Source organism: Diaporthe batatas (genome assembly GCF_019321695.1).
Source record: "Diaporthe batatas strain CRI 302-4 chromosome Unknown Contig00006, whole genome shotgun sequence".
NCBI lineage: Eukaryota > Fungi > Ascomycota > Sordariomycetes > Diaporthales > Diaporthaceae > Diaporthe > Diaporthe batatas.
The window spans coordinates 723,710-748,422 of NW_025408553.1; the positions used below are offsets into that span (position 1 = coordinate 723,710).

At 56.6% G+C, this 24,713-nt stretch overlaps 8 protein-coding genes across 8 annotated transcripts; 5 read left to right on the forward strand and 3 right to left on the reverse strand.

Moving 5' to 3' along the window:
• Positions 1–275: 275 nt before the first annotated feature.
• Positions 276–767, forward strand: KVR01_006421 (uncharacterized protein; the record flags this gene model as incomplete). The annotated part of the gene is made up of 1 exon (XM_044786172.1): positions 276–767. One exon carries the CDS (start codon positions 276–278, stop codon positions 765–767), a length of 492 nt encoding a protein of 163 aa, XP_044645224.1.
• Positions 768–1,994: 1,227 nt separating this feature from the next.
• On the forward strand, positions 1,995–3,822 carry KVR01_006292 (uncharacterized protein; the record flags this gene model as incomplete). Its single annotated transcript, XM_044785690.1, has 3 exons — positions 1,995–2,544; positions 2,616–3,565; positions 3,643–3,822. 3 exons carry the CDS (start codon positions 1,995–1,997, stop codon positions 3,820–3,822), a joined length of 1,680 nt encoding a protein of 559 aa, XP_044645095.1.
• Positions 3,823–5,667: 1,845 nt separating this feature from the next.
• KVR01_005964 (uncharacterized protein) lies at positions 5,668–6,597 on the forward strand (the record flags this gene model as incomplete). Its single annotated transcript, XM_044787800.1, has 1 exon — positions 5,668–6,597. The coding sequence occupies one exon, from the start codon at positions 5,668–5,670 to the stop codon at positions 6,595–6,597; it is 930 nt and encodes a 309-aa protein (XP_044644767.1).
• A 596-nt stretch (positions 6,598–7,193) lies between these two features.
• KVR01_006006 (uncharacterized protein) lies at positions 7,194–8,939 on the reverse strand (the record flags this gene model as incomplete). Its single annotated transcript, XM_044784055.1, is given in 2 exon segments — positions 7,194–8,539; positions 8,555–8,939. 2 exon segments carry the CDS (start codon positions 8,637–8,639, stop codon positions 7,194–7,196), a joined length of 1,431 nt encoding a protein of 476 aa, XP_044644809.1. The 5' UTR covers positions 8,640–8,939.
• Positions 8,940–9,326: 387 nt separating this feature from the next.
• On the reverse strand, positions 9,327–12,047 carry KVR01_005945 (acetyl-CoA hydrolase). The gene is made up of 3 exons (XM_044784266.1): positions 11,011–12,047; positions 10,703–10,943; positions 9,327–10,619 (listed from the first exon to the last, which is right to left on the reverse strand). The coding sequence occupies exons 1-3, from the start codon at positions 11,160–11,162 to the stop codon at positions 9,432–9,434; spliced, it is 1,581 nt and encodes a 526-aa protein (XP_044644748.1). The 5' UTR covers positions 11,163–12,047; the 3' UTR covers positions 9,327–9,431.
• An 18-nt stretch (positions 12,048–12,065) lies between these two features.
• On the reverse strand, positions 12,066–14,884 carry KVR01_006296 (uncharacterized protein). The gene is made up of 2 exons (XM_044789974.1): positions 12,889–14,884; positions 12,066–12,820 (listed from the first exon to the last, which is right to left on the reverse strand). The coding sequence occupies exons 1-2, from the start codon at positions 14,160–14,162 to the stop codon at positions 12,514–12,516; spliced, it is 1,581 nt and encodes a 526-aa protein (XP_044645099.1). The 5' UTR covers positions 14,163–14,884; the 3' UTR covers positions 12,066–12,513.
• A 4,891-nt stretch (positions 14,885–19,775) lies between these two features.
• KVR01_006357 (uncharacterized protein) lies at positions 19,776–21,390 on the forward strand (the record flags this gene model as incomplete). The annotated part of the gene is made up of 6 exons (XM_044786794.1): positions 19,776–20,023; positions 20,100–20,675; positions 20,794–20,885; positions 20,951–21,118; positions 21,183–21,225; positions 21,351–21,390. The coding sequence occupies 6 exons, from the start codon at positions 19,776–19,778 to the stop codon at positions 21,388–21,390; spliced, it is 1,167 nt and encodes a 388-aa protein (XP_044645160.1).
• Positions 21,391–22,458: 1,068 nt separating this feature from the next.
• Positions 22,459–24,390, forward strand: KVR01_006409 (uncharacterized protein; the record flags this gene model as incomplete). Its single annotated transcript, XM_044789344.1, has 3 exons — positions 22,459–22,698; positions 22,764–23,792; positions 23,863–24,390. The coding sequence occupies 3 exons, from the start codon at positions 22,459–22,461 to the stop codon at positions 24,388–24,390; spliced, it is 1,797 nt and encodes a 598-aa protein (XP_044645212.1).
• Positions 24,391–24,713: the final 323 nt, after the last annotated feature.

The window sequence follows — 24,713 nt, forward strand, 5'->3', positions numbered from 1 at the left end:
AGTGAAGGAGAGTGTTCTGTGGTCTGATTGACAGGGTTGACCGGGAAAACACCAATTCACAAGACATGCATCCGCGCCCTTTGGGCTGGTAGCAGCAAATCCAAATCTGTTGGCCCACCCCCCTGCCTGTTGCCTGCGTTCCTTCCACCTTCCACCCCCGTTTGCCTTGGGCCTGCCTGCCTTCACAACAACTACTTTCGTCTGATTTCAGGCACGCACGGACCCCCCTTCCACCCCTCCACCGTCTTCCCCATTTGATTCAAGCAGCCTCCATCATGACTATGCCAAAGATCAATCTGGACCAGTACTTCCAGTACCACAATCGGCTGGCCTCTTTTATCGACTGGAAAATCGACTGGGAAATCAACGGTGACAAGCCATCGCCTGAGGATCTCGCCCGGGCAGGATTCTTCTCCTCCACCGCGTCTGACTACAACCCCGACAACGTCATCTGCCCCTACTGCAAGATAGCTCTCGACAACTGGGAGCCCAATGACGATCCCAAGCGCGAGCACCAGTTGAGGTCCGGCAACTGTGACTTCGTGCTTGGCCGACAGAAGGTGCGAGACATGGGCAAAGATGCTGGCGCAGTCAACAAACAGAACGGTACGAGCGACGCCAATCGACCGACCCAGGATCGCCAGGAGCGGATGGCTGGCTCTCCAGAGGCAACCATTCTGGCTCAAGCGGGATCCAGGGGGAACGGGGCGGGTCCAGCCCGTCGGAGGCGAACTGGGCGCCAGAGAAAGCAAACTGGTGGTAGATGATCTGCCGTTAAGCATTTGGAAGGCATTCAAGGCGTGGTGAGTTTTCACCACCTTTCAAGTTCTAAGCCCAAGCTGACAAGTGTTTGATTGCAACAGCACATAGAACCCCCTGAGCAGCCTCCCCACTCGCTGAAGCTTGCCACATTCATTCGCGAGGCGAACTTTTGAAATCGCCATCCAGCACTTGGATAAGCAGCATGAAGGACCCTTTCATTCCAAGGTTGCTGATCATGGGCTTTGATCGCTACTAGTGGACCTTCCACAATCAGAAGTGGCTGATGGGCACCTGTGGGCTTACCTGGATTGAAAAGTCGCAAGCAGTCAGTAGACAGAATGCCAACAAACATGCTTTGAAAACACAGATTTGGGATCACTTGCTGCACTTAGCCACTACACGTGAGCTAGTTGACTAAGCAGCCACCAAGGTTCTTACCATGATGCAGCTGCTGTGTGTTGCTTCAAATTTGTGATTGGCAATTCCGTGACTGAATCACATCAAAATAAAAAAGTTCCTTCCACATCGCAGCCCATTGCCCGAGGCCACTTGGGTAAGTATGTACAAAGAGAACAAGGCTGAGACTTGCCCGATTGGGCTCCAAGGGTTCTTGGCACTAGCTAGGCCGAGACCCGAGCTGCACCGCCTGCCACCGATCTGCCTTGAGAAGACATTTGACTACATGTTAATTGTCAATCACATTAGTTTGGCAGACGGCTCTTGAGTTCCATTCTGTGAACACGTGACATGGAGCACTCCAAATCCAGACCCAAGATGGTTGAACCAAGTCTGCATTCCAAGGAAAGTTCAGACGGAAACACATGTGCACTCCAAACACGCGCCAGTGACTTGCAGCCAGCCATGTTATGACCTGGATTTTGGGCTGAACCCCGATGACTTTGTGAACTTAAACACTGCTGTGTAAAGATGCAGTTTTGAGTTGACAACTTTCCATAAATTTCTGGCAGACTTTGGACACCACTTGGCCATCGTCTGGGCGGGCAAGCTGCCAGAAACACATTTAAACTCTCTTCAACTCATCAATTCCTCTCCCTAAACCTTTCTTTCAAATCATGGCAGGGACTTCCACCCCGAAAAAGCAACCTCGAGCCCGAGCCCGAGCCGTCGCGCCCAAAGCCACCCCCGAGACTGGTTCTTCAACCTCGTCCCAGCCAAACCCCTCGTCGCAAACCCCCGTGTTTGACGACTTGTCTGCAGGAGCGCCCGTCACGATGCCAAACCAACCTTACCGCGAGCTGGCCCAGAGGGCCGATGGCCCCTACCGCCAGCTGCCCATCGAGCAGCTTGTTGACACGCGCCTGTGTGTCAGCTCCCTCACCCCGCAGCAGTGTCGCGAGGTGATGATGCAGCTCGATGACCGTCAGATCAAGAACGCCGTCTACGACCGCACCCTGTGCTTCCCACACGACCAGTGGACCCAGAACATCCGGGCCATATACGGGCAGCAGGTCGAGCACGACACCGAGGTTGTGACTTCGTTTGAGAACATGACTGCGCACATGGAGGCGTTGTTTGCCACCTGGAACAACGTTGTGGCCTTCCAACCCGAGGACCTCGACAACTTCGATGCGCACGTCAAGAGCTACCTCTGCCCGTCAATTGACAACATTGGCGTCTACGGCACATACTCCAGACACAACGCCACCAAGGTCAATGCCCTGTCCTCCCTGCTCCAGATCGGTCAGCTCATCGTCGCCATCCCCCTCCTCACTTCCCAGCGGGGCGTGGCCATGTTTGAGTACGATGCGTTGAGCCGTGCTGGTAAGTCAACATTCCGGACCTCAAAATGCCTACGATATGAGAAGCCCCTGCTAACTAATGCCATCTAAAAGTCGGAAACGTCCTGTGCAGCGCACCCAACGACGCCATCCGCAAACAGATCTTCAGCCCTGAGGTGGAGGCCGGGTATCTGAAGCTCGTCGAGAAGGCTAACGAGTCGGGCATCTTCTCCGGCCTCCATCAGGCCTTGGCCCCAGGTGCTCAGGTCTACGCTTACACCGTGCCCCGCGGTGACCTGCTGATCCCCTATCGCGGCCAGCAGCCCGCCTTCTCTCAGCCCGCTTTGTCTCAGCCTGCCAGTGCCCCGAAGGCCAAGAAGCGCAAGGTGTCAGCGGGCAGCAAGGCCTCGGCGTCCCCGGGCACCCCGAACAACCCGTTCTCCAGGCCCTCGAGCGCAGGCGCAGGCCCTATCGGCATGCCGCCTTTCGCTCAGGCCGCCTACTCGAATGCTGCCGCGACCCAGACCGGGGGAGTGCAAGTTAAGCAAGAGCAGCCCCAGCAGGTGGAGCAGCAGCCACAGCAGGTGGAGGAGCAGCCTCAGCAGGTAGTGGTTCAACCCCAGCAGGTGGAGGGTCAGGCCCAGCCAGGCGAGGAAGGAGGAGCCAAGCAAGGACAGGAACCCAAGGCGGTGCCCACGCCGCTGGATGAGATGTTGCGCTCCATCGAGGACGCGATATTCCACGCGCAGCCCGGCGAGGAACCCGAGGAGCAGCTGAAGAGGGCCCCGGGCGTCACCGCGCTCATCAACCGCACGGCCACCACCATCCTTAAGCAGTTCCAGGCCGCGGCGGCCGACTGCGGCGAGCAGGGCCGCCGTGACGTGTTTACTAGGAGCCTGGAGGACACGGCGTTTGCGATCCTCTGGATCTTCGAGAGCTGTGCGGTCAACATGGGCGGCACCGTGCTGTCGGCCGAGGTCTCGCGCACCATCTCGCGCACCACGCTGGTCGGTGCGCTCTGGGGCGCCGTGAGGCTGGCCACGGCGGCCGAGTTTGGAGACCTGGTAAGTTTCTCTTATTCATGTGCATTGATCTTAACCGACTGGCTGGCTGACCGTCTTGTTTCCCCCCACCCCCCTAGCTCAAAGCCGAGACCCACGCCGAGACCTTTGGCGACAAGCTGGAGCGTATCATCAAGCGGCTGGACGAGGAGGGTGTTCTGGGCTTTGGTGACCTGCGCATGGTCCTGGCCAACATGCGGGCTGGTGTTGCCCTCCCTGAGCAGGGCCCTGCGCTGCCCATTGACCCTCGTCTGAAGTAAAAGACTTCTGGGGGCATCCATTGGAACTTTGGTCTTAGACCGTTGCGCTGTATTTGGCGTACATGAGAGCATAATTGAGCGATGCTTTACAATTTTGACGAGACGTTTTTCATTTCCTCTTGGATTCCCCCGTGGTCCAGCCAGAGACTCTGCTGTGACGTACCTAGGTAATCTCATTTTGAAGGTGTGGCGGCGTTTTGGTAGCAATATCTGTGATGCTTTGAGGCACAGTAGGCCGCTCCGATCAAGACTTAGCTCAACCATGTTTCTATGTACGTGCCGCACACTGCTCCGCGTGCGGATTGTTACAGATAATGGGGACCTCGGGAGCGAGGCGGACGCGGTCCGGCTTAGCCAGGAGCCCATGTGTTGCTACGCATACTAACCCTGTGATAGTGCGTGGCAGTAGTAAATTCCGGAAGACCCAGACCTGGACCGGTAAATATAAGGATGACAACAACAAGTGAAATTGATAATTCTGGTGGTTGGTCCAAAATATCTAGGTGGCCTTGTGACAGCTTCATCATGAGACTAGTTGGAACCACCTTCAAGCGGCGCCGTATCATAGGCCGCCAACAGAACAAGTAGCTCACACAAAACCTAGCGTAAGTACTCAAGCAAGCATAGAAACAACAAGACGAAACATAGTGCGGATGTAACACCCTATAAATGACAGTCTAGCCGCAGAAACAACCGACACCAGCATCCCTTCCAACGCACTCCCGCCCTCCCGCCCTCGCACAAGCGCCCCAACAAGCCCTGCTGCACACCGTGTTGTGGCTGAAAAGTGGACCAGAAGACAAACGCACATACAACCCGGACAAGGCTTGACAGAGCTCGACTTTTGATGGCTCCCGCCGAAGAATGCGCGATTGCTATCGCGGAACTTGTTGAGCTTTTCCAGGAGTTTATTGAGGTTTACGAAGAACTACCGATGGGGCGTGAAAGACGTCAGGTGACTCTTCAAGGAGCCGATATAATTCCGGATAGATTCCATACACTCGAAACACTTGTGGATGAACTCGGTGTGATTCCATATAGAGATACGATTCTGGATGAAATTCTGGATGGACTTACGACTCTGGATGGACTTGTTGAGATTCTGCATGGACTCGATTGATTTGAACAACTCAGGTCCCTGCCTCTGTCGATGGCTCAAAGCACGATATACACCCTTACGTCCACCTCTGACGTTGCGAAGGAGCTGGCCCCTGAGAAAGGCTGCGCGGGCGGCGCAATGTCCGATGCAGAACTTGTCGAGGAGTTCTCAAATCACGTTGGACTCCTAGGATCGTGCACGGCTGTCTCAACACTCATGGCAGATGGAGAGTCAATGGCAGGATTGGTGTGCTCCGTAGCGAGCAAAGTTATGGAAGATGTGCTTCTTGGTATTAATAAGGCGCTCAGAGCTGGCAGGAGACAGGAGGGATGAGGTGGTCAATTGATGCCGTTTGTAAAATACCAAATCTCAATCACTTCCAATCATTTGGGTCTTGTTGTGCTTAAACGTGCTTAATAAACGTGCTTAAACATGCTTAAACATGCTCCAACGTGCCTTGCCTGCTGCATTCAGCCCTACAGGTGGGGGAGGCAGGGGAGGCAGTCGCAGCGAGCTGCCCCGCCAAATCTGGCGCTGCCAAGCCTGAAGAGACCCCTGTCACCTGTCCCGCCCAGCATCAACAACCTCAGGTCCGTCCTTCCTCACAACGAACTGACATTAGGAACGCTGCTCACGAACAGCCAGCCAGCCACCAACCCCTGGCCTTCTCAAGGCCTGGAGAGGGAAAGGTCACCAAACACCTGCTCTTAGGCCTTGGCCATCTTGACCACCCCGCAACCGCCAGGATGTACGAGCTCTTCCTGACGGCGTTCGTCAACGACGTCGACTTCGACAACGCGAGGTCCATCCTGAGCTCGTACTGCTGGAGCGACCCAAACCCCCGCCTGTGGCGCGTCCTCCACTTCACCGGCCCGCCACAGCCAAAGCCCCTGGCCAAGAGGAACAACATCAACGGCATCCGCCCCGCCCCAGACCCCTTCATGTTCGGCCTGCCCGGCCCAGACCTGCCCGTGGCCCCCGCCCAGACCGGCGCCCCCTACGTCGACCCGGCCTGGAAGGACTTCAGCGACATCGTCAAGAAGCAGTCCTACATCGTCACCGCCCGCTACCACGTCTCCAGGGCCGCCGACCTTGCCGGGCCCGGCGCGCCACAGCAGCAACAGCCAAAGCCCCTGCCCGCCACGCCCGGCGCCCTCTTCTGGTCCGAGATCCCGGACCCGGCCAGCGTCGCCGGCGGCCAGTCCCTCGTCATGCAGCGCAAGAAGATCGAGATCTGGGACCAGCTCAACCTGCCCGTCGTCCTGGCCGACAACGACTTCCGCTACCGCTCCCAGCTCGTCGAGGAGTCGCACGACGTCTACCACCGCGACGACCCCCTGCTCGAGTTCAGCCTGGTCCGCCACCACACCCCGCCCGCCTCCTCCTCCGCCAAGCCCTCGGACCCCCTGCCGGCCTTTGAGTCCCTCGAGAGGGTCGACCCGGCCGGCAAGTGGACCCTCTGGGTCAAGTACCACGTGCGTGACGACGGCGCCCCGGAGAAGATCAAGGCCGCGCGTGACGCCCTGCTCAAGGTGCGCGATGAGCTCGCGCCGTGTGGCTTTGACTTCAAGGTGCTGGATCGCAAGGTCTACGACACCCAGCTTGTGCTGCAGCGTAAGACGCCTGCCACGCAGACTCTGGGCCTGAAGCAGAGCTTGGGTCCTGGGCACCGGTAGGGGGGGGGGCGGCTGAGCAGAGGAGGCCGAGACCGAGATCTTGGCACGGACGACAGTGAGACGGGAGTCGAGAGACGCCGACGAAGAGGGAGGGAGGGGAGACTTGTCTGCCTGTGCAAATCTGCTTGAAGGCTCGCCCAGGCCCCTCTTCCCGAAGAGCATTCCGCTGCAGTCTTGCCCCACATCGCATCTCACAGGATACACCCAATGTGGACACCTATAACACTGTCCAGGACGCAATAGCATCCTGTTTCTTTATAAAAATGTATGGAAGATACCAGATTAGATGGCTGAGCATTATTAATGACAGGATGAAGATATTAAAACCCATTGCAAACATCTCGCCCATCCCAGCTGGTTCTTTTGCCAGCAGGTCAGCTATTCGAAAGACCCCATAAGATGTTGACATCGTAGAGAGAAAGTTTAAAAAGGACATGATTGGTCTCCAGATTGGGATCATATCAAGGAGGGTAAAGAAAGAGACTGGGCCAAACAGGGGCTACCTCGGAAGCTAGTCCCTCGTACACAATCGAGGACCAGGACACAACACAGTCAGTACTACTACCTCACCAGCCCTATAGGTCCCCGGCACCAAATCAAGTCATGGCCTCCTCATCACCAACCTCATCGTCATCAACAACCACCAGCAACCCCAACAACTCCTCCCTTCCACCCTCATCCCCCGCCTCCTTGAACGCCTCCGCAACCCGGTACACCGAGTCGAACGCAAGCAGAGCCGCAGCCGCAGTCAGAGGCGCGAGGATCGGGTTGCTCCAGTTCACCGAGGACCAGATCTCGTCGCTCACGGCACCCTTGAGCTGCCTGCGCTCCCCGTCGCTCAGCCGCCCCTCGGGGCCGCCGGCGCCGGCGCCGCGCGCCGCCGCAGCCCTCCTCGCCCGCGGGGGCAGGGTCAGCGTCGGCCGCGGGGGAGGCAGTAGCGGCGAGCGCCGGGAGCGGGTGGCCTCGGGCGGCGGCGGCAGCAGGGTGGTCAGGTCGGTGGGCAGCGTGGGGATGGGGATGGGGATCTCGGTCCCGGTCGGCAGCGGCAGCGGCAGCGGCAGCGAGACGGTGGGCTTGGGCTTCTTGGGCGGCCTGGGGACGGCGGGCCCGCCCGCCACGCGCTCGATGATGCGCTGGATCAGCCGCAGCATGTCGCGGACCGGCCGCGGCAGGTTCGGGTCGTTGCTGAGCTGGCTGACGGCCTGGTGCAGCAGGCCCAGGATCTTGTGGGGGATCGCGATGATCTCCGGGAGGCCGAAGCCGTCGCCCGGGTCCCTGGGCTTGCTGGGGGGGAGGACGACCGTGGGCAGCGGGAACGGGTTGTCGTCCTCCGTGCGGGTTGATGGTGGTCTGTTGCCTGGGGGCTGCGTTGGGGCTTTGGTTGGGACTGGTAGCACGGGGATGGGCAGTGTGGGAATTGGCAGCGTGGGAACAGGAATGGGAGGGACCGTGGGGATGGGGATGCCGCTGATTATGTCGCCTGGCTCGGTGGGCAGGACGTCGATGATGTCGTTTGGGTCCTTGGGGAGGGTGGGCAGCGGCAGGTCGCCGAGGATGTCTGAGATGTGCGTCGGGATCTTGATGGGGAGGTCGATGATGTCCGTCGGGAGGGGGAGGATGGGGATGATGGGCAGCTTGAACGGAGGAGGCCGCTGTTCCTCCTCGACGGCCGCGTCAGGCTCGACCATCGGCTCCTCGTCGATGTTCCTGCGGGCATGGAGCCGCCCTTCCTGTTCCTGGACGACCAGGCCCTCCGGGACGTCCTCGCTCGCCATGGACAGCTGACCCTCAGGAACGGGAGATTCGGGGTGGGCAGGGCGAGGGGTATCCCATATGTTGCCCGTTTCACCCTCGGATTCGTAGACGCGCCTCCAAGGGTTCTCGATGACGATGCCGACGACCAGTAGCACCACAAGGCACATCAGCCCGCCGAGGGCGAGCGCTTTGCAACATCCACAGCGAGACTGTCGCTTTCCGTATGTGTGGTCCATCTTGGGTGATGAATTGTGTCCGTATGTCTTGTTCTCGGGTGTTTCCATCATGCCTGATATCAAGACTTAGCTTCACCACGATGGAGACTGGAAGTGCAAGAGGGGAAGCACGCAGAGGAAGGATAGACCGCTCGACCCATTGCATCTCTCTAAGAAGGGCAAGGTACACCAAGTATGCCAATACAGTAATCCATTAATCATCGAGCTCGACATTGTCGTCAGAGACATAGCTCTGGCTGCTACCAAGGGCTAGTTGGGGCTCGGGACTGTGGGCTCGGCCTCGGTATCGGCACGTCGTCGCTCATCATCTCAGGTGGACGAGCCTCATTGGAGAGGTCCAGGATGAGAGGCCCAAGTCAGCCAGACTGTTGATGTCAACGCGGCGGAAGACGGATCGAAAACGAATCTGACTCGTGGGAAGACCGTTCGTCAATTATCAAACCTTCCAAGTTTAGAAGCCCACGCACCAAGCCCGTGGTAATGCCATGTGGGAATAACGTGCAGGAGAGTTCAAAGTGCCCGGGTCTGTTCTTTCTGTTGTCCTCTCGTCAGTTCAATACAATTGACATTCCTTTGTTCTGAAACCCTTAAATAATATCTCGTGGGCTGTTGAGGTGGCAAGGTACTCAATGCCAATGGAAGCCAGCTAGCACGTGGAAAGCTCCAAGCTGTAGCTGTCAGACCTGTCCGGCTACGTTAGCGTTCACCACGATGGGGCATCTAAAACGAATAACATGTGCAGAAGAAATCGACGGTTTATATTAAGCTTAAGTCATGCCGCCGCTAAGCGCCTCTCCGGCCGCCACCACCCGTGCTCCCCGAAGCCCCCTCACACCAAGGCCTCTATTTCCACTGGACCTTGGCCATGCTGCCCTCCTCGACGAGGGCCTTGTGCATGTCGAAGCTGTTCCACAGCAGGTGTGGCTCGTGACCCATGCCCTTGCGCAGGCACTCCCACTCGGCCTTCTCGAAGTACTCCTTGAGGATGGGGCGGTAGATCTCGTGCGCGCACTTGTCGATGATGACGCGGGCGCGCTCGCGCGGGCTCAGGCCGCGCACGTCCGCGAGACCGGCCTCGGTGACGACCACGTCGAGGTCGTGCTCGGTCTGGTCGACGTGCGTGCACATGGGCACGATGCAGCTCACGCCGTGCGGGTCCGTCTTGGAGGGCCGCGTCGAGGGCGTGTGCATGATGGAGTACTTTGACGAGCGCAGGAAGTCGGCCGACCCGCCCAGGCCGTTGAGCATGCGCGAGCCCAGCACGCACGTAGAGTTGGCGTGCGCGTAGATGTCCACCTCCACCGGCGTGTTCATGCCGATGACGCCCAGCCGCCGGATGATCTCGGGCGAGTTGGAGACCTGCTGCGACCGGAGCAGCAGCTTGTTGTGGTACGCCTCCCAGTTGTCGTAGAAGCGCTTGAAGCCGTCGGGCGAGAAGCGCACCGAGGTGGCGGTCGCAAAGTCCAGCTTGCCCGAGTCGAAGAGGTCGAGGAAGGTGTCCTGGATGACCTCGGTCCACACCTTCAGGTTCTTGAAGTTTGAGTCGTTCAGCCCTCCGACGACAGCGTTCGCGATGTTGCCGATGCCCGACTGGATCGGGAGCAGAGACTCGGGCAGGCGGCCGTGCTTGACCTCGTGCGTCCAGAACTCGATGATGTGGTCGGCGATCTTCTGCGAACCCTCATCCGCGGGCGTGTTGGGGGCCGTCTGGTCTCGGTAGTCGGAGTGAAGCACACCGACCACCTTCTCGGGGTCGATGGGGATCGAGGTTGTGCCAATGCGGTCCTCGACGCCCATGATCAGGTATGGCTTTCGCTTGGGAGGCAGGTCCGTCATGGTGATGTCGTGCAGGCCCTCGAAACTTGGGATGGATGTGTTGACCTCAATGATGATCTTATCGGCCATCTGCACCAGCTCAGGTGTCGCCCCGACGGACGCGCCGGGAACGATACTGCCATCCTCCAGAATGTCGGTTGCCTCCACCACCACAACGTCAAGCTTCTTGTTGGGCTTGTCTTTTGTGTAGAAACCCTGCCGGCGATATTAGCAACCTGTTCTTTATGGCCAAGGCTTCCCGTGTGCCAATGGCTTCAGATCCGGGCTTCACAACGTACATATACCAGATCTACAGGGAACATGGACAAGTGCTTGTCGAAGAAGTTGATGCTGCCGTTGTTGATGCCCTTGGCAATGGCCTTTCCGACCTGGTGTGGACTCCTCCTCTCGATCATATCCAGGCCAGCCCACCTGTTCTCTGTCTCGGCGCCGGACGAGGCGCCCACGAACAGGCTGTACCGCAGCTTGCCCTGGAGGTTGTTCTTCTCGACGTGGTCGGCCAGATAAGTGGGCATCTTCCTGTTTGAGGGCGAGTCTCGTTAGTCAATTGGCCCAGCGCGCTCCCGGACACGAGTGGAGCACTTACTTTGGGTATCCAACCCCTGTGAAACCGGACCAGCCAATGTATGAGCCGGTGGGGAAGTGTGGAAGTAGCTGCTCGGGATTGCAGAGCTTGTTCAGCATTGAAGGGCGGCGGATACGCGCCTTCAAGGCCGCCGAGGCCACAGGAGACGCCATGGTCGCTGTCGTGGATGACCGGTATGGCGCACGTTGCCAGGTGGTGCGGTACGGGATGCGCCTCTCGGACTTCTAATTCGAGGAGGAGAGGAGAGTCGCCGTCGTTACGACAAGCAGCAGCAGAGAAGGAGTGGAGAGTAACACAACGCCGCCGGTCCGAAGAGAGAGAGGAGTAGAGAAAGGGCCCATCTTGAAGTAAGATGGGCTGGCAGCTGGGTTCCCCCTCGTGGGGATATATAAGATAAATGGGTCGCAGGCAACGCCCGTTGCTGTGGTCTGATCATTCCATGCAGCAAGGGTGACGATGCGCCCCAGGAAGCTTTGCAGCGGGATTCGGCCCAGAGTGGTGGGTACCAACTGACACTAACACGAGCTTGCGGTCTTGTGTGTCACAATCTGTTAGCATGACGTAGCTGTCCGCCCATTGCAACAGAACCGAGCTCTTCGATCCTCGATCCTCTCGCCATTCCACGTCCTACCCCGTGGGATGCCCCAAAAACCTGGGGCTTGGCCTCTGGTTGGTACAGTATCGAGGCATTTTGTGGGGAAATTCCCCATTTATTTGTCAATGCCTCTTGGTGCGTATGCGAGCCCAAGGAGGCGCACCCGAGAGAGCAGACCGAGCTGTATGTGCACTGTCGCCCACAGCACTAACACCCCAAGCCAGGCCCAGAGCTTTGGGGGCGGCCCACACCTGCAGAGCCGCCTGCCAGTCAAGCCAGCGTGGCCGGCGGCGCTAGCTCGGCCTGTGCCGGTCGTGGCTCCCGTTCGTCCGTCCGTCCGGGCGTGGTGATGTCCTCGGTTAAGGCGTCAGGGGTTTCCCAAAATTGGCAGTCCTTGGGTTGGTTCGATGTTTCTGGAAATTCGTGTACGATTCATTGGCCGGCCTAAATGACACAAGAGGTAAAATGTATCAATTGCTGATGATTGCGAGACAGATTTGCCGTTCCTTGGACCTCGATTTTGCGCCTCGCGCCTTCGTGCCTCGGAATCGCCGCGAGTGCCGAACCGCACTGAGAATGCCTGATTCCTAGCATTTGAACAGGATACTATGTGCCGCACTAGCGCCACGGCGCAAGACTTATTTCTGTATCACGGACTAGCTTCACATTCACATATTCCATATTTGACTGACGACTTTCAGAAGAGTAGTCGGTCTCATTAATCATCTACAGTCGAGAACTCATGCTGTGGTATCATTGACTGCCCTCACGCTCGCCGGCGTGGAAGGCCACCATGCCGCACGCGCGCACACACGTGCAAGCAGCTCCCATTCCCTGGAAAAGGCTCACCTATGGGGATCGACAGCCTGACTCCCGCCCCATGCGCGATATCAAACCCAGGGCCAAGGCTAAACATCGACCGTCTTCTCGTTCTTGCCGAGCGCATCCGTCGGCGCAACGTCCGCGACCGTCTCATCGGAGAACTTGAGATCCTCCTCGAGCGGCACCGTGTCCTTGATGCGCGTCCAGATGATGGGCGCGGCGAACACGAGCGCGGCGCCCAGGAGGCCCCACGTCGCGCCGAAGAGCGTGTCGTAGGGCTTCTTGAGGCCGTCGAGCCGCCAGAAGATGGCCGCGCCAGCAGACTGGATGCCCTTGTAGAAGCCTGCGAGGTTGGCGGCCTTGCGCGATGAGTTGGACAGGGCGCCCATGTACCTGGATAGTGGGGTCGTGGTCAGCTCTCGGCACGCCGGGGGGGGGGCGGTAAAAAGACGAGTACTTACCAGTAGATGCTTGTCTGCCAGACGGCGTCGAAGAAGCCGTAGAAGATGTACAGGAACATGGGTCCGATGTACTTCTCGCCACCGTCGGTCCAGTCTACCCGGCCCTGATACGTCGGATCACCGTTCGCGTCGACTGCCTCGATGACCTCACGGGTGACCTGCTTTTCCTGCCAGGCGTATCCACCTCCCCAGATGACGAAAGTGAGCACGAACAAGTTGATGAAGCTCGCCTTGGCGCGGAGGCTGCGGCGGACCTTGTGGAAGTCCAGGGCGTACCCCATGACGACGGCGCCAAAGATCTGCGCGAGCCAGTAGAGCAGATTGTTGAGAGACCTGGTGCGGGTGTTGAAGTGCGCCCCGTTCATGTCGTTGGTCTGGTAGGTATAGAAGACGTTGCTGGCGAAGAACATGGGAAAGAGCAGGATGATCCAGGGGTCGAGGTAGAGGGTCTCCCAGAGGCCCTTGAGCTCCGAAGACCAGCTGGGGTTCTTCATGAGAATGACGTGGGAGCCGTCCTCACGCTGGACCTTGTCGGCGTTGCACAGGAACAAGGCCAGGATGGCGCCCACAAACATCAGCACAATAAAGGCAGCATAGGTGCCGTCGGTGACTGTGCCGCCTGAGTTGTTGACATTCTGGCCAAGAGGGATGAGGGATCCTATGACAGCACCGAGGTTGAAGATGATCCAGAACCACGAGATGTAGCGACCCTTTGACGACTCGGGGGGGTACGCCATCATGATTGCGCCCTGGCCAGTCCACAGGAGACCGGCACAGACACCAAGCAGGGCGCCGGCGAAGATGACGAAGCCGTCGTTGCGGGTGTGGGTGTAGCAGAGGAAGCTGGCAGCGTAGACGCAGTAGCCCAGGCCGCCGAAGGCGAGGGTCAGCTTGATGCCGAGGCGGTTGGCAAAGGTGCCGGAGAAGAAGCCCACGACGGCAAAGGTCGAGTACAGGGCGGTGTTGGCGTGGTCCTGGACGAGGGGGTCCTGCTGGCCACCGCCACCGAGGCCGGTGAGGGAGTTGTACATGCCCGGGCACAGGAAGCAGACCATGGAGACCATGAACAGCTGCATCTTGGGGGAGGCATACCAGATCTCCTTTTTGCCAAGCTTGAAGCCCTTGTACATCCAGCCGGCGGGGCGAGTGACGGGGCCGTCGCCGTGATGGGCATGTGTCTCTGGGGGGGTGTTGATGGCGGTGTCCTTCTCAGTCGGGGTGGCGGGAGAGTGGCTGGCAGGCACATCGGCCGCCGTCTCCTTGTTGTCGGCCATGCTGACTGACTATCGTGAGAGCAGAAGGCAATTTTGCAGTCCTCAACTGAGATGTGGAGTTTTTGCCACCCTTTATTGTTGACAAGCTGCCTGGCAACCCGAGGGCGGGGTAGTGGTAGTGCTTGTACTTGTGAGCTCTATCGCGCGAGTTGGTCAGCCAGGACGGTGAGTGATTGAGACTGTCTCTCAACAGACAGGATGAAAACAAAATAATTCAAAACAATCGAGTGCTGAGTTCCGACAGGAAGTCGATCAGTCGAACTGGGACAATCAAGGAATATGATGTTGGGCTGGTGGTCATGGCGTGGCAGCGAAATGGGAAAATGCAAGATAACAATCCATGCCCAGGCAACTGGTTATCAATGCGACGCGTTGCAGACGACTGGTAGGTTGCGACCACGACAAGACAAGGCCGAAGGAAGGAGACTGACCTAGCGCAATGGTTACCAGCGGGAAGGCTCGTCGAGTGGCGTCTCACCGGGCGACCAAATGAGAGAGCTCGTGAGCCCGTTCAGGACGAATGTCTCAAGTTGGCTGCAGGGCAGGCGGGCAGCAGGGCAGGCGGGCAGGACGCAGACAAGCTGTTGGACGTTGGGACGGAGGATCGATGTCTTGTGACAGGACGAAGGGTAGCATCAGAGAGGCTGAACTAAACGAGACCCTTTGTTTGTCGACGAAGAGGGCGAGGGCACACAAGCTACGTAGCAGCCACAGCTTTTCAGATGCTGCCCCTACTAGTGTACGTGTAAAATAAGAAGCGTGCCACTTCTCACAGCTCCACTCCATCACCCTCACTCCCGCTCCCATCTGGGCAGTAAGCAAGCGCCTTCCCACATGAGGAATGCCAGGGCAGCCAGGCCTTGCGAAGGTGATAAGCTACCTAGCTACCTGGGTACCTAGGTACCTACGTACTTGCCTAGGTAGTTAGGAGGGGCCCCTGTGGCGCCACAGCAAATCTCAGCCTGTCGAGACGGATAGCCGCCTCTAGCACTTCGTATCAGGGACAGGATACGCCTGGCTGCTTTTCGAGTCGAGAACCTTCAGGCTGTCTGGTTGTGTTGCACTCGGCCCATCAGTTGCTACTGTAGTACAGTTGCTCGGGACCCCAGATCCCTGCCTTCCACCTACTCCGTACAGTAGACTAGTTCGTCCGTTGCGCCCGTTCCATTTTATTCCCCACATGCACACACGCTCATTGTCGAATCCGGGGTAAATCCAACCTGGCTACCACCTGGTCGGGCTCAGCACTCTGGCACTCCTGGCACTTTCGGACGAAGACACTATTACCATCAAATAATACTCCCCCTCGCTGGGACATCATCAGCTATCCCTGCCGCTCGTCCAACCATCTTCAATCTTGTCAATCACAAATAATGATAATGATACGACAGACACCCCCGCAGGACAAAAGCACGTATCCGTCATCCTTCAGATAAGCAGCGTGCCCCGGCCCGAATGCGAAAGAAAAAGAAAAACGTCCCATTGGCTCCTTGGCGCACCCGTCGCAGCCCATCCTGGGCTCAGCGTGCCCCACGGGTGAGCTGATTGGGCGGCCCACCCCGTGGTCATCTGCTGCAATCCCTCAATCCCTCCAAGGATTTGGCACACCACCCCCAACGACAAGACCCTTGGCTTTGATATCCCGGAGCAAGAGTGGCGGGCGAGTGCCGTGCACGAGGGCAGGCCAACAAGTGCTTATTAGGGTAGCTCTTGTGGCCCTCCAGCCCTCGCAGTTCCGTCCATGTAACGTTCCCCGGGCTGGTATGGTAGCTGGCCGCACTGCCGCACACATCCAATCCTCCATGCTTGGCCTTGTCCAGTGCCGACACGCTGGCACCCCCTTCTAGCCTTTTGGGTGGTCCTGCCGCATGTACTTCTATCGCTGGTCGTCATTTAGATGTGCGCCTGGAAATGTGGCCTTGGTCGACGCTGCTGTGATGGAGTTGACAATGGTGACTTTGATGGCTTCCATCCGCCCATCGATATGCACCATCCAATCTGCCGTAGAATTATTTCCTACCGGACAACCTCCTATAATATCCTGTCCTGTGGACATATTTGTTCTACAATGAAAGCGTGCCAATGTACAGTGAGAATATGCATCAAGAGCAATGAAAACAAGGCACGGTTCACATGTTTACAATCAGCCAACGCAGTGACCTCCACATGCCTACATAGTACTGGATCATTGGCCACAATTTGAACAGGATATGACGGGCTCGTTATTATTAAGAAGCCCAAATATAAGATAAAAAATTCGGTTGACGCTTGCAAATCATGTGTCCTGGTATGTTCAGAGCCCGTCGGGGGTTACCGTAAACCTCACCACTAATCTCAACCACTTCCGGCCGTGACCCGTCACCCATATCCACCTTGGCCCAGGGCCATGGACCGTACACCGAAGGAGCGCTCAGCAACACATTTTTCGATACTTAGGTAACACGCAGGTCCAGTCCCCGCGCTCAGATCGTCGTACATAAGATCAGCGACTCCTCCGAATCCGCTTTCAGAGTCAGGTGCCCGTGAGAACATAGAATAGATTGCCTGGGAGATCTCTCGCATTCAACGCACGAGTATCGAGCTTGGGACGGTAACTCTACGAGCGACGCATTTATCGAGGAATGAATGAAATGATAGATCGCGATACCACCCGAGGTAGCTTACCTAGGTAATTGAGAGCTTGTCCCATCCGCCGCTGCTATTTCTTGACCGTAGTACATGTGAACAATATGTGTATCATGGTCAAGTTCCTCGGCCTTGTCTCTGATGGCCCGTAACTTCGGCGCTTCCCTGTTTCCCGTTCTAACTCCTGACTGGGTGTTACTGAGTGATGACTTCCTGACGACTAACTCGCCCGACTCGATGTGCAAGACGAGTTCGCCGGCACCTTGTGCACCACCGCCGAGATACCGGACAAAAAGATACCGGGTCCCCTCTTCCACGTCCAAGAACATATGCCCATATTTATGATATGCTTCGACATATTGAGAAGGCTGGTCCGTGCAGTCGCAGGTATCACCGGCTCACAGTTCTGCCTCGATCTACCGGTCTTGACTTTTAACGGCCAAGAATTTCTTCAGTAGGTCTCGTTCGTGAGAGGTCGTCTGAGATACTGTGGCATTGCAGGGCACGGTATTTTATGATGGGCACGTGCATGGATCGCATAGGCAGGATGGATCTTTTTCGCCTGCTACTGAGCCGCCGCCGGCTGACTGTATCCTGTCTTCGAGTCTTTGTAAGCCTATTGCAACAGCATCTGAGCCATGATCATGCCTTGTGTCCTGTTACGCACTGTACAAAATAAGGATAAACTGGAGCTAAGAATTATACTTGTAAAGGCCCTGTCAAATTAATCATTCAGTGTGATTTGTTGAAGTGACAGCACCTGGGTATTTCGTGGTGGATCTTGTCTCTTGTCCTTTCAGGGCACTTATTGTTGTAGGAATTTCAAAAGTACAAATAGTCTATGGATCTTGTTATTGAATACAAATATGCACCGGTTATGGTAAGCAACCCGTGGAAAATTTATTGATCTGAACAAAAATGCAACCACACCAGCGGAATCACACAAGTGGCTGCCACCTGTTTCCTTTGAGGACTTTGAGCTTTGTGATTTGTATCTACTCTCCTAATACGAGAAGTTGGATACATCAATATCTATGAGGGTATGCAAGCAACTCCAATGTGTTTCATCTATCTCAAGAAGATATGAGAGCAACCCACATTCTGATTCTGAGGTTAGACAGGAATCACCATGAGAGGCCGCTGGTTTTCCCGAGACGGCCACGACAACATGGTGTTCCCTTTGCCTGTGGACCAACTAAGCTTTCCCATTCATTCCACGAATCCTGGAGCCTCAAGGCTCATCTCCGTTTCATTTAAAAGGCTTGACACTTTGGAACAATCCCATCCAGTCGATTTTGCCGATCCTTATGTACTTGCACGAATCCATCGCAAGCAGCGCAAAGGGGCCCGGAGCGTCTGACTATGTGCCAAGACGTTGCTGCGACCTGTGTGGTAATATATGTATGCTCCGACTTTAACCGGAGCCGGCAGTTCTGGCCTTTTGGAACAAGCAATCGCATAATTAAGCTTACATTGAAACCCTGTCAGAACAGTTGATCTAGACCCCGCAATGTCTTCCGCTGAATGCATGTACCTTCGATAACGGGCTGGAGTATGTTCTTTAGGTATGCCCGGGTTTGTACCCTACGGCATAGTAGATCTCGCCACTAAGCAGCATATCGTACCTTCGACAAGGAGATGCGTCTTTTTATTCTTTTTTTTTTCAGCTGGTACCTGTTCTCAAACCCCAAGATTGTACCAGTCTTCATGCCTTGCAAGCTGTTAAGTGACCTGGGTCTTGAGGTAAGAGGACACGGCTGCGTGTTTGCATACGCCCTTATTGCAGTTCTACAAATATGAGATACCCCTTGCCCTATGAAATCCAATGATGGCCGTCAGACTCCATGTTTGGCACCCAAGCAGCTTCAACGGCAACCTATTGCTAGTTCCTGCATTGGCACGGCGCTCCGGGCCTGGTTGGTCGCTCCCCATGAGGGGAGGCAAATTGCAACCTGTGAAATCTCAACAGCTGACCGCCCAGCTCCGGAAGAATACACGGAATGATCACTTTCAAAATTCACTCACGGACTCACCGTTTGATCCTCTCAGAAGGCTGAATTCCTGGGCATGTGTGTTCTTACGGCGGTAGCAGTCTTAGCATTGGGGTCTCGAACACTCGCTCACCACTCTCAGTGATACTTGAGTATGACAAAAACGATCTAGACCTGTGTGTCATCAAATTCGTTCGAGCCCAAAAGAGCACATATTTTGGGAACACTCTACAGACATACCTCAACTCCACATCCTCACTGTACGCTCGCCCTGTGTCAGGCATCGCCGGTTCAAGAAGCGTGTTCTCGTCTTCTTTGTACTCTGTGCTACATGACTCCTTCGTGAGCCTTCCCAAATACCAGGCGATAGGCAAGCCCAATCTAAATTGCTAGGGGTCACACTCTAGCAGCAGGCCATGTTGCCAAGATTTCAATTTGTGAAACTTTCGCGTGCTTCAGCCAGTGGCTAAAGGGCGATGGATGAGTATGGATCGCCGTTGATATTGACGAGCTCCGAGTTCGTTCCCCCGGATATTGCCCATAAAGTGTTCCCTGCGTCTCGTGTGGTCCAAACACCAATCAGGCAAGCTCCTCTCACAACAGCATGCCACACGGGTGGGGATCCTCCCTGGAACTGCTTTTGTGACACCAATGTGCCATGGGACATATTTTTGGCCACCCATTGAACCCAGTCACGCGGAACACCTCTGCTGGATTGCTGCCCCCGTCGTCGGTGGCAGACTCGGAGTATTGTGGCCGAAGTCATCGCTAAGTTCGGACCTGCGTTCCTGATTGTAGATCTCTCCCTGCAGGCCCATCTCGGAGACCCGAGATGTGTGATCAATTTCGACTAGCCTGTCGCAATGGTGGGCATACTATGTGGCGAATTTCAGTCTTGGTATATAAAGATGCTGGGGACGCCTCAAGGAGCTCCACGATATCAGTATTGCAGGACATCCGACTATTTTTCAGCACCTTACAGTAGAAGCAGAGCACCATGAAGTTCTCGAAAACAGCCGTTGTGGCCTTTGCCACCACCGCACTTGCGGCACCACAGGAGAAGCGCCAGTCGGGCTGCTCTTCCGCCGTCAACCTCGACGCCTCGACCAACGTCTTCTCCAAATACAAGCTTCACGCCAACAACTTCTACCGTGATGAGGTTAACAAAGCCGCCGCGGCCATCAGCGACGCCAGCCTGAAAGCTGCCGCCAAGAAGGTTGCTGATGTAGGCACCTTCCTGTGGATGTGAGTGAAACCAGCAGCTTGGTCCTCACTCCCTCACCCTGGCTCGCACACCACTGACATCCATACCCACCTGCAGCGACTCCATCGCGAACATCGCAAAGGTCGAGCCCGCGATCGCCGACGTCCCCTGCAGCAACATCCTGGGTCTGGTCATCTACGACCTCCCGGGCCGCGACTGCGCGGCCAAGGCGTCCAACGGCGAGCTCAAGGTGGGCGAGCTCAACCGGTACAAGACCGAGTACATCGACCCGATCGTCAAGATCCTCAAGGCGCACCCCAACACGGCGTTCGCGCTGGTCATCGAGCCCGACTCGCTGCCCAACCTCGTCACCAACTCGGACCTGTCGACATGCCAGCAGTCGGCCCAGGGCTACCGCGACGGCGTCGCGTACGCCATCAAGCAGCTCAACCTGCCAAACGTGGTCATGTACATCGACGCCGGCCACGGCGGCTGGCTCGGCTGGAACGACAACCTCCAGCCCGGGGCCAAGGAGCTCGCAAACGCCTACAAGGCCGGCGGCAGCCCCAAGCAGTTCCGTGGGTTCGCCACCAACGTGGCTGGGTGGAACGCCTGGGACCAGTCCCCCGGCGAGTTCTCCAGCTCCCCTGATGCTCAGTACAACAAGTGCCAGAATGAGAAGATCTATGTCGAGTACGTTATCTCTCACACACTCCCGCTCCCATGTTTCCGAGTTGTCAGCTTGGCGGTGGCCGCCAGTGCATGTGTGGATGGATCGATCAATTCACTGACCGAAATAAAACCCTCGCAGCACCTTCGCGCCTCTTCTGAAGCAGAATGGTATGCCCAACCACGCCATCGTCGACACTGGCCGCAACGCCGTCACTGGCCTTCGTGCTGAGTGTAAGTATCCCTAGATTTTGAGTTTTGGATCTCTCTGTGGCAAACGCTTTGCTGATCGTTTCCAGGGGGTGACTGGTGCAATGTCAACGGCGCCGGGTTCGGCGTGCGTCCCTCGAGCAGCACTGGTGATGAGCTTGCCGACGCATTTGTCTGGGTCAAGCCCGGCGGTGAGTCGGATGGCACCAGCGACACGAGTGCGACCCGGTACGACAGCTTCTGCGGACATTCAGATGGTGAGTCGCCCGCCAAAACTAATCCTGGGTGTGGGAACCTGGATCACTGACGCAGCCACAATAGCCTTCAAGCCTTCTCCCGAGGCTGGAACATGGAACCAGGCCTAGTAAGTCCCCCTCATCTACCTCTTGAGTGCCCCCAATGCCCGCCCTTCGTACTGGATCCCATACCGAAGGACTGGCATATTTAAAATCAGAGGGTCTTGTTCCAGTAAGCTGACACCGTGCCTAGCTTCGAGATGCTGGTCAAGAACGCCAAGCCAGCTTTCTAAGGCTCCTTTCCATGTAGAGTTCTTGCAAGGCACTAGACTATCTAACCTGTGGTCGAGATGTGGTGGTCCCGACTCGCGAGGCGCATTTTCGCTTCACACCACAAGAAAATATCAGCTGTCATGGAATCAACTCCAAGTGTAAATAGGTCCCCTGATGAAATAGCACTATTCCAATCCAACTGTTGATGAAGGCTTTTGAATGCGTTGCCGGTGCTGTAGACTTTAAATCTGGTCTGAACAGCTGGGTCTGACTTCATTCAACTAGATCAAATCCCAAGAAGTCACTGACAACTAATTGGGCATGCTATCCGCCTGGAATAGTAGAAATAAGGTTTTATCCAGATAGGTAGCAGTGTCGAGCTCTTGGAGCCTACATATGTAAAAGCAAACTAACTGGGCCGTCTCCGGTAGATGAGGTACTACTCTAGTCTTGGTGGTGATGGAGATGGGCTACGATGATTAACCTTAGGACTAGACTACTGAATATTGGAGAACAGATTTCCAGAGGAGAGATAGAAGATGAAAGCATTTGCGGCTCCTGTTCTGCAGCTGTGTTTGCAAGCAGGTTGTGGGGGCAAAGAAAACAAGACTTGTCAGGAAGCCAACGCTAGCTAGCGATGAACCGCCCATCCCGTGCCAAGGTGTATTGCAGATTTGTGTCCATGAAAACCTGCCAGTAGACCATCCCTCCATGCCAGGTTGCCCACAGTTTGAAGCGGCAGGTTGATGTAGACGGGGTCAAGGTTAGTGTGGCATGAACCTCTCCTAGTTTACAACAGCTTGTGTCTAGGGAAACCGGTCAGAGAATGGCGCGCACAAGAGGTTGGTACAAAAGCCACCCACTCGCTTCCCTGCATTTGCCAGAAAGTCTGAAGCTCACATTCATCGACATCAAATCGCCACAAGAGTCGGCTGTGGATTTCCAAGTAAGCAACCAACCTGCGTGCTCTCTCTGCTGGGCCTGCGGAATCCCCATCGTCTTCCTAACACCCGTGGACCTAACCTGACGAGGCAGAACACCTTCCTTCTCTACCCTGGAAGAAACACACTGCAGGGGCTGCTAACACCATGGGTCTTCTGCACATCGCCACCTTTTTCCTGGCACTCGCATCCACGGCGGTGTCATTCCCAACTTGGAACGACGACAATGTTCAAAACGATTCTGTTGTCGTTGAGAGCCTCGTGTCCCCACCACTGGGATGGGTGAAGGACGAGACCAAACAGTTTGACAAGGAGGTCATCCCGATCCGACTCCGTATACATCTTTCCCACCAGAACATGGACAAATTCCACGAAATCGCATTGAGGGTAGGTTCATAAGCTTCTCTCTACCTCTAGACGTGTGTGCAGGGCTAAACATAGCTTGAATCCAGGTCGCGACACCAGGCAACCACCAGTATGGCGCCCACATGCCCCAGAAGGCTATCGACGACCTTATCGTCCCAAGAGACGAAACTCGAAACTTGGTCATGGACTGGCTCGAGAGCGCCGGCCATGGTGGAAATGCAACGTACTCGGCCCGTGGCGACTCGATCATCGTCTCGACCAGCATCGCCCGGGCCGAGAGGCTGCTGGACGCCGAGTACAACGCATACCGCAACACAGAAACAAACGAGGTTGTCTTAAGAACCCTCCAGTTCAGTCTTCCCGGTACTCTCACGGGCCATATCGAGATGGTCCAGCCCACGACATTCTTCGGTTTCCGCGCCTTCAGGTCCAGCATCTCACGTCTCCGCGTTCTGAGCCAGGAGGCCAGCGATGCCATGGAACAATCGGCAGGCTCGGTCGATGGCTGCACCGGCTTCATGACTCCGCCTTGCCTGGCCAGCCTTTACGACTTCAAGTCAGCAGGGAACTACACCACGGGCCTCCTAGGCATTGCCGGCTTCCTCGAGGAATACGCCGCGCCCTTTGACCTCCAAAGGTTCCTGTCTAAATACAGTGTGCCAGGAAGCGACACCTCTCAAAACTTCACCTGCGTCGGCGTCAACGGCGGCTCTTGCCCGACGGGCCCCGAAAAGGCAGGCAGCGAGGCCAGCTTGGACGTGCAGTATGCCCGCGCCATCGCCGGGTCCATCCCCATCACCTACTACAGCACGGCCGGGCGGGGGAAGTGGGTCGGCGACGGCGTCAACACCAACGAGCCCTTTGTCGAGTTCCTCGACTACCTTCTCGCGGAGGCTGACCCCTTGCCCAACACGCTGTCCATCTCCTACGGCGACGTCGACTCGACCATGCCAGACTCGTACGCCAGACACGTCTGCGACCTCTTCAGCCAGCTCGGCGCCCGCGGCGTCTCGGTCCTCGTCGCGAGCGGTGATTGGGGTGTTGGAACCACCAAGGATTGTACCACCAAAGATGGCCACAACCAGTTCTCAACCCTCTTCCCCGCGTCCTGTCCTGTGAGTTAAAGACCCCATATCCCACCCAACAGATATGATATCGATAACTAACGGCGCCATGAAACTGCAGTGGGTGACCACCGTTGGCGGCACAACGTTCACCAACCCCGAATTCGCATGGACATCGGGCGGAGGCGGCTTTTCCAACCTGTTCCCGCGCCCAAGCTACCAGGACAAGGCCGTCGAGTCCTGGCTCGCCTCCGGCACGGCGGACGCCATGAGGCCCTACTTCAACGCCTCGGGCCGCGCGTACCCCGACGTCGCGGCACAGGCGCAAGGGTTCGCCATCGTCAACAACGGCATCGTGGACCTGGTCTCCGGCACGAGCGCCTCCGCGCCGACCTTTGCGGCCATCATCCAGCTCGTCAACAGCGACCGCATCGCCAAGGGGAAGCCTGCGCTGGGGTTCCTGAACCCCTGGCTGTACGCGAACGCGAGCTCGTCCCCGGCCCTGACCGACGTCACGAAGGGGGGGATCATTGGCTGTGGCAGTAAGATCTCTGGGGCTGGGTTTGACGCCGTCTCCGGGTGGGACCCGGCGACGGGCCTGGGGACGCCCGTGTTTACCGGGCTGCTTGCTCTGTCTGACGAGATTTAGAAACACGCCGAGGAATTTTGGACCAAAGTAATGGGCCGGTTTTACGGGGTGGCTAGATAGCCCGACCTTTAGTTTCATTTTACGTGGCTTAATAAACTTTGAAACCTCTAAATATCGCGATGAAAGGACAATATAGGTCCCACGTGCTAGCTACTGACAACCAGAATATTGGATCGAGAGATTGTATTGTTATACAAATCATGATGGTGTAAGCGGTCGCTTTACACAGAGGGAAAATGCCCAAAGGCAATCTTGGATTCAAGCCAGTCGGTTCATCTAAGCTGATCATGGCAACTTTCAGTCGTACGGCACATCGTTACATG

Bases quoted from the DNA above. Each gene is read 5' to 3' on its own strand.
- KVR01_005945 (XM_044784266.1), bottom strand. From the start codon at position 11,162: ATGGCGTCTCCTGTGGCCTCGGCGGCCTTGAAGGCGCGTATCCGCCGC. The intron at 10,944-11,010 runs GTAAGTGCTCCA...GCCCTCAAACAG, and splicing joins ACAGGGGTTGGATACCCAAA to GAAGATGCCCACTTATCTGG. The intron at 10,620-10,702 runs GTACGTTGTGAA...TATCGCCGGCAG, and splicing joins TCCCTGTAGATCTGGTATAT to GGTTTCTACACAAAAGACAA.
- KVR01_006296 (XM_044789974.1), bottom strand. From the start codon at position 14,162: ATGGCCGACAACAAGGAGACGGCGGCCGATGTGCCTGCCAGCCACTCT. The intron at 12,821-12,888 runs GTAAGTACTCGT...CCCACTATCCAG, and splicing joins TGGCAGACAAGCATCTACTG to GTACATGGGCGCCCTGTCCA.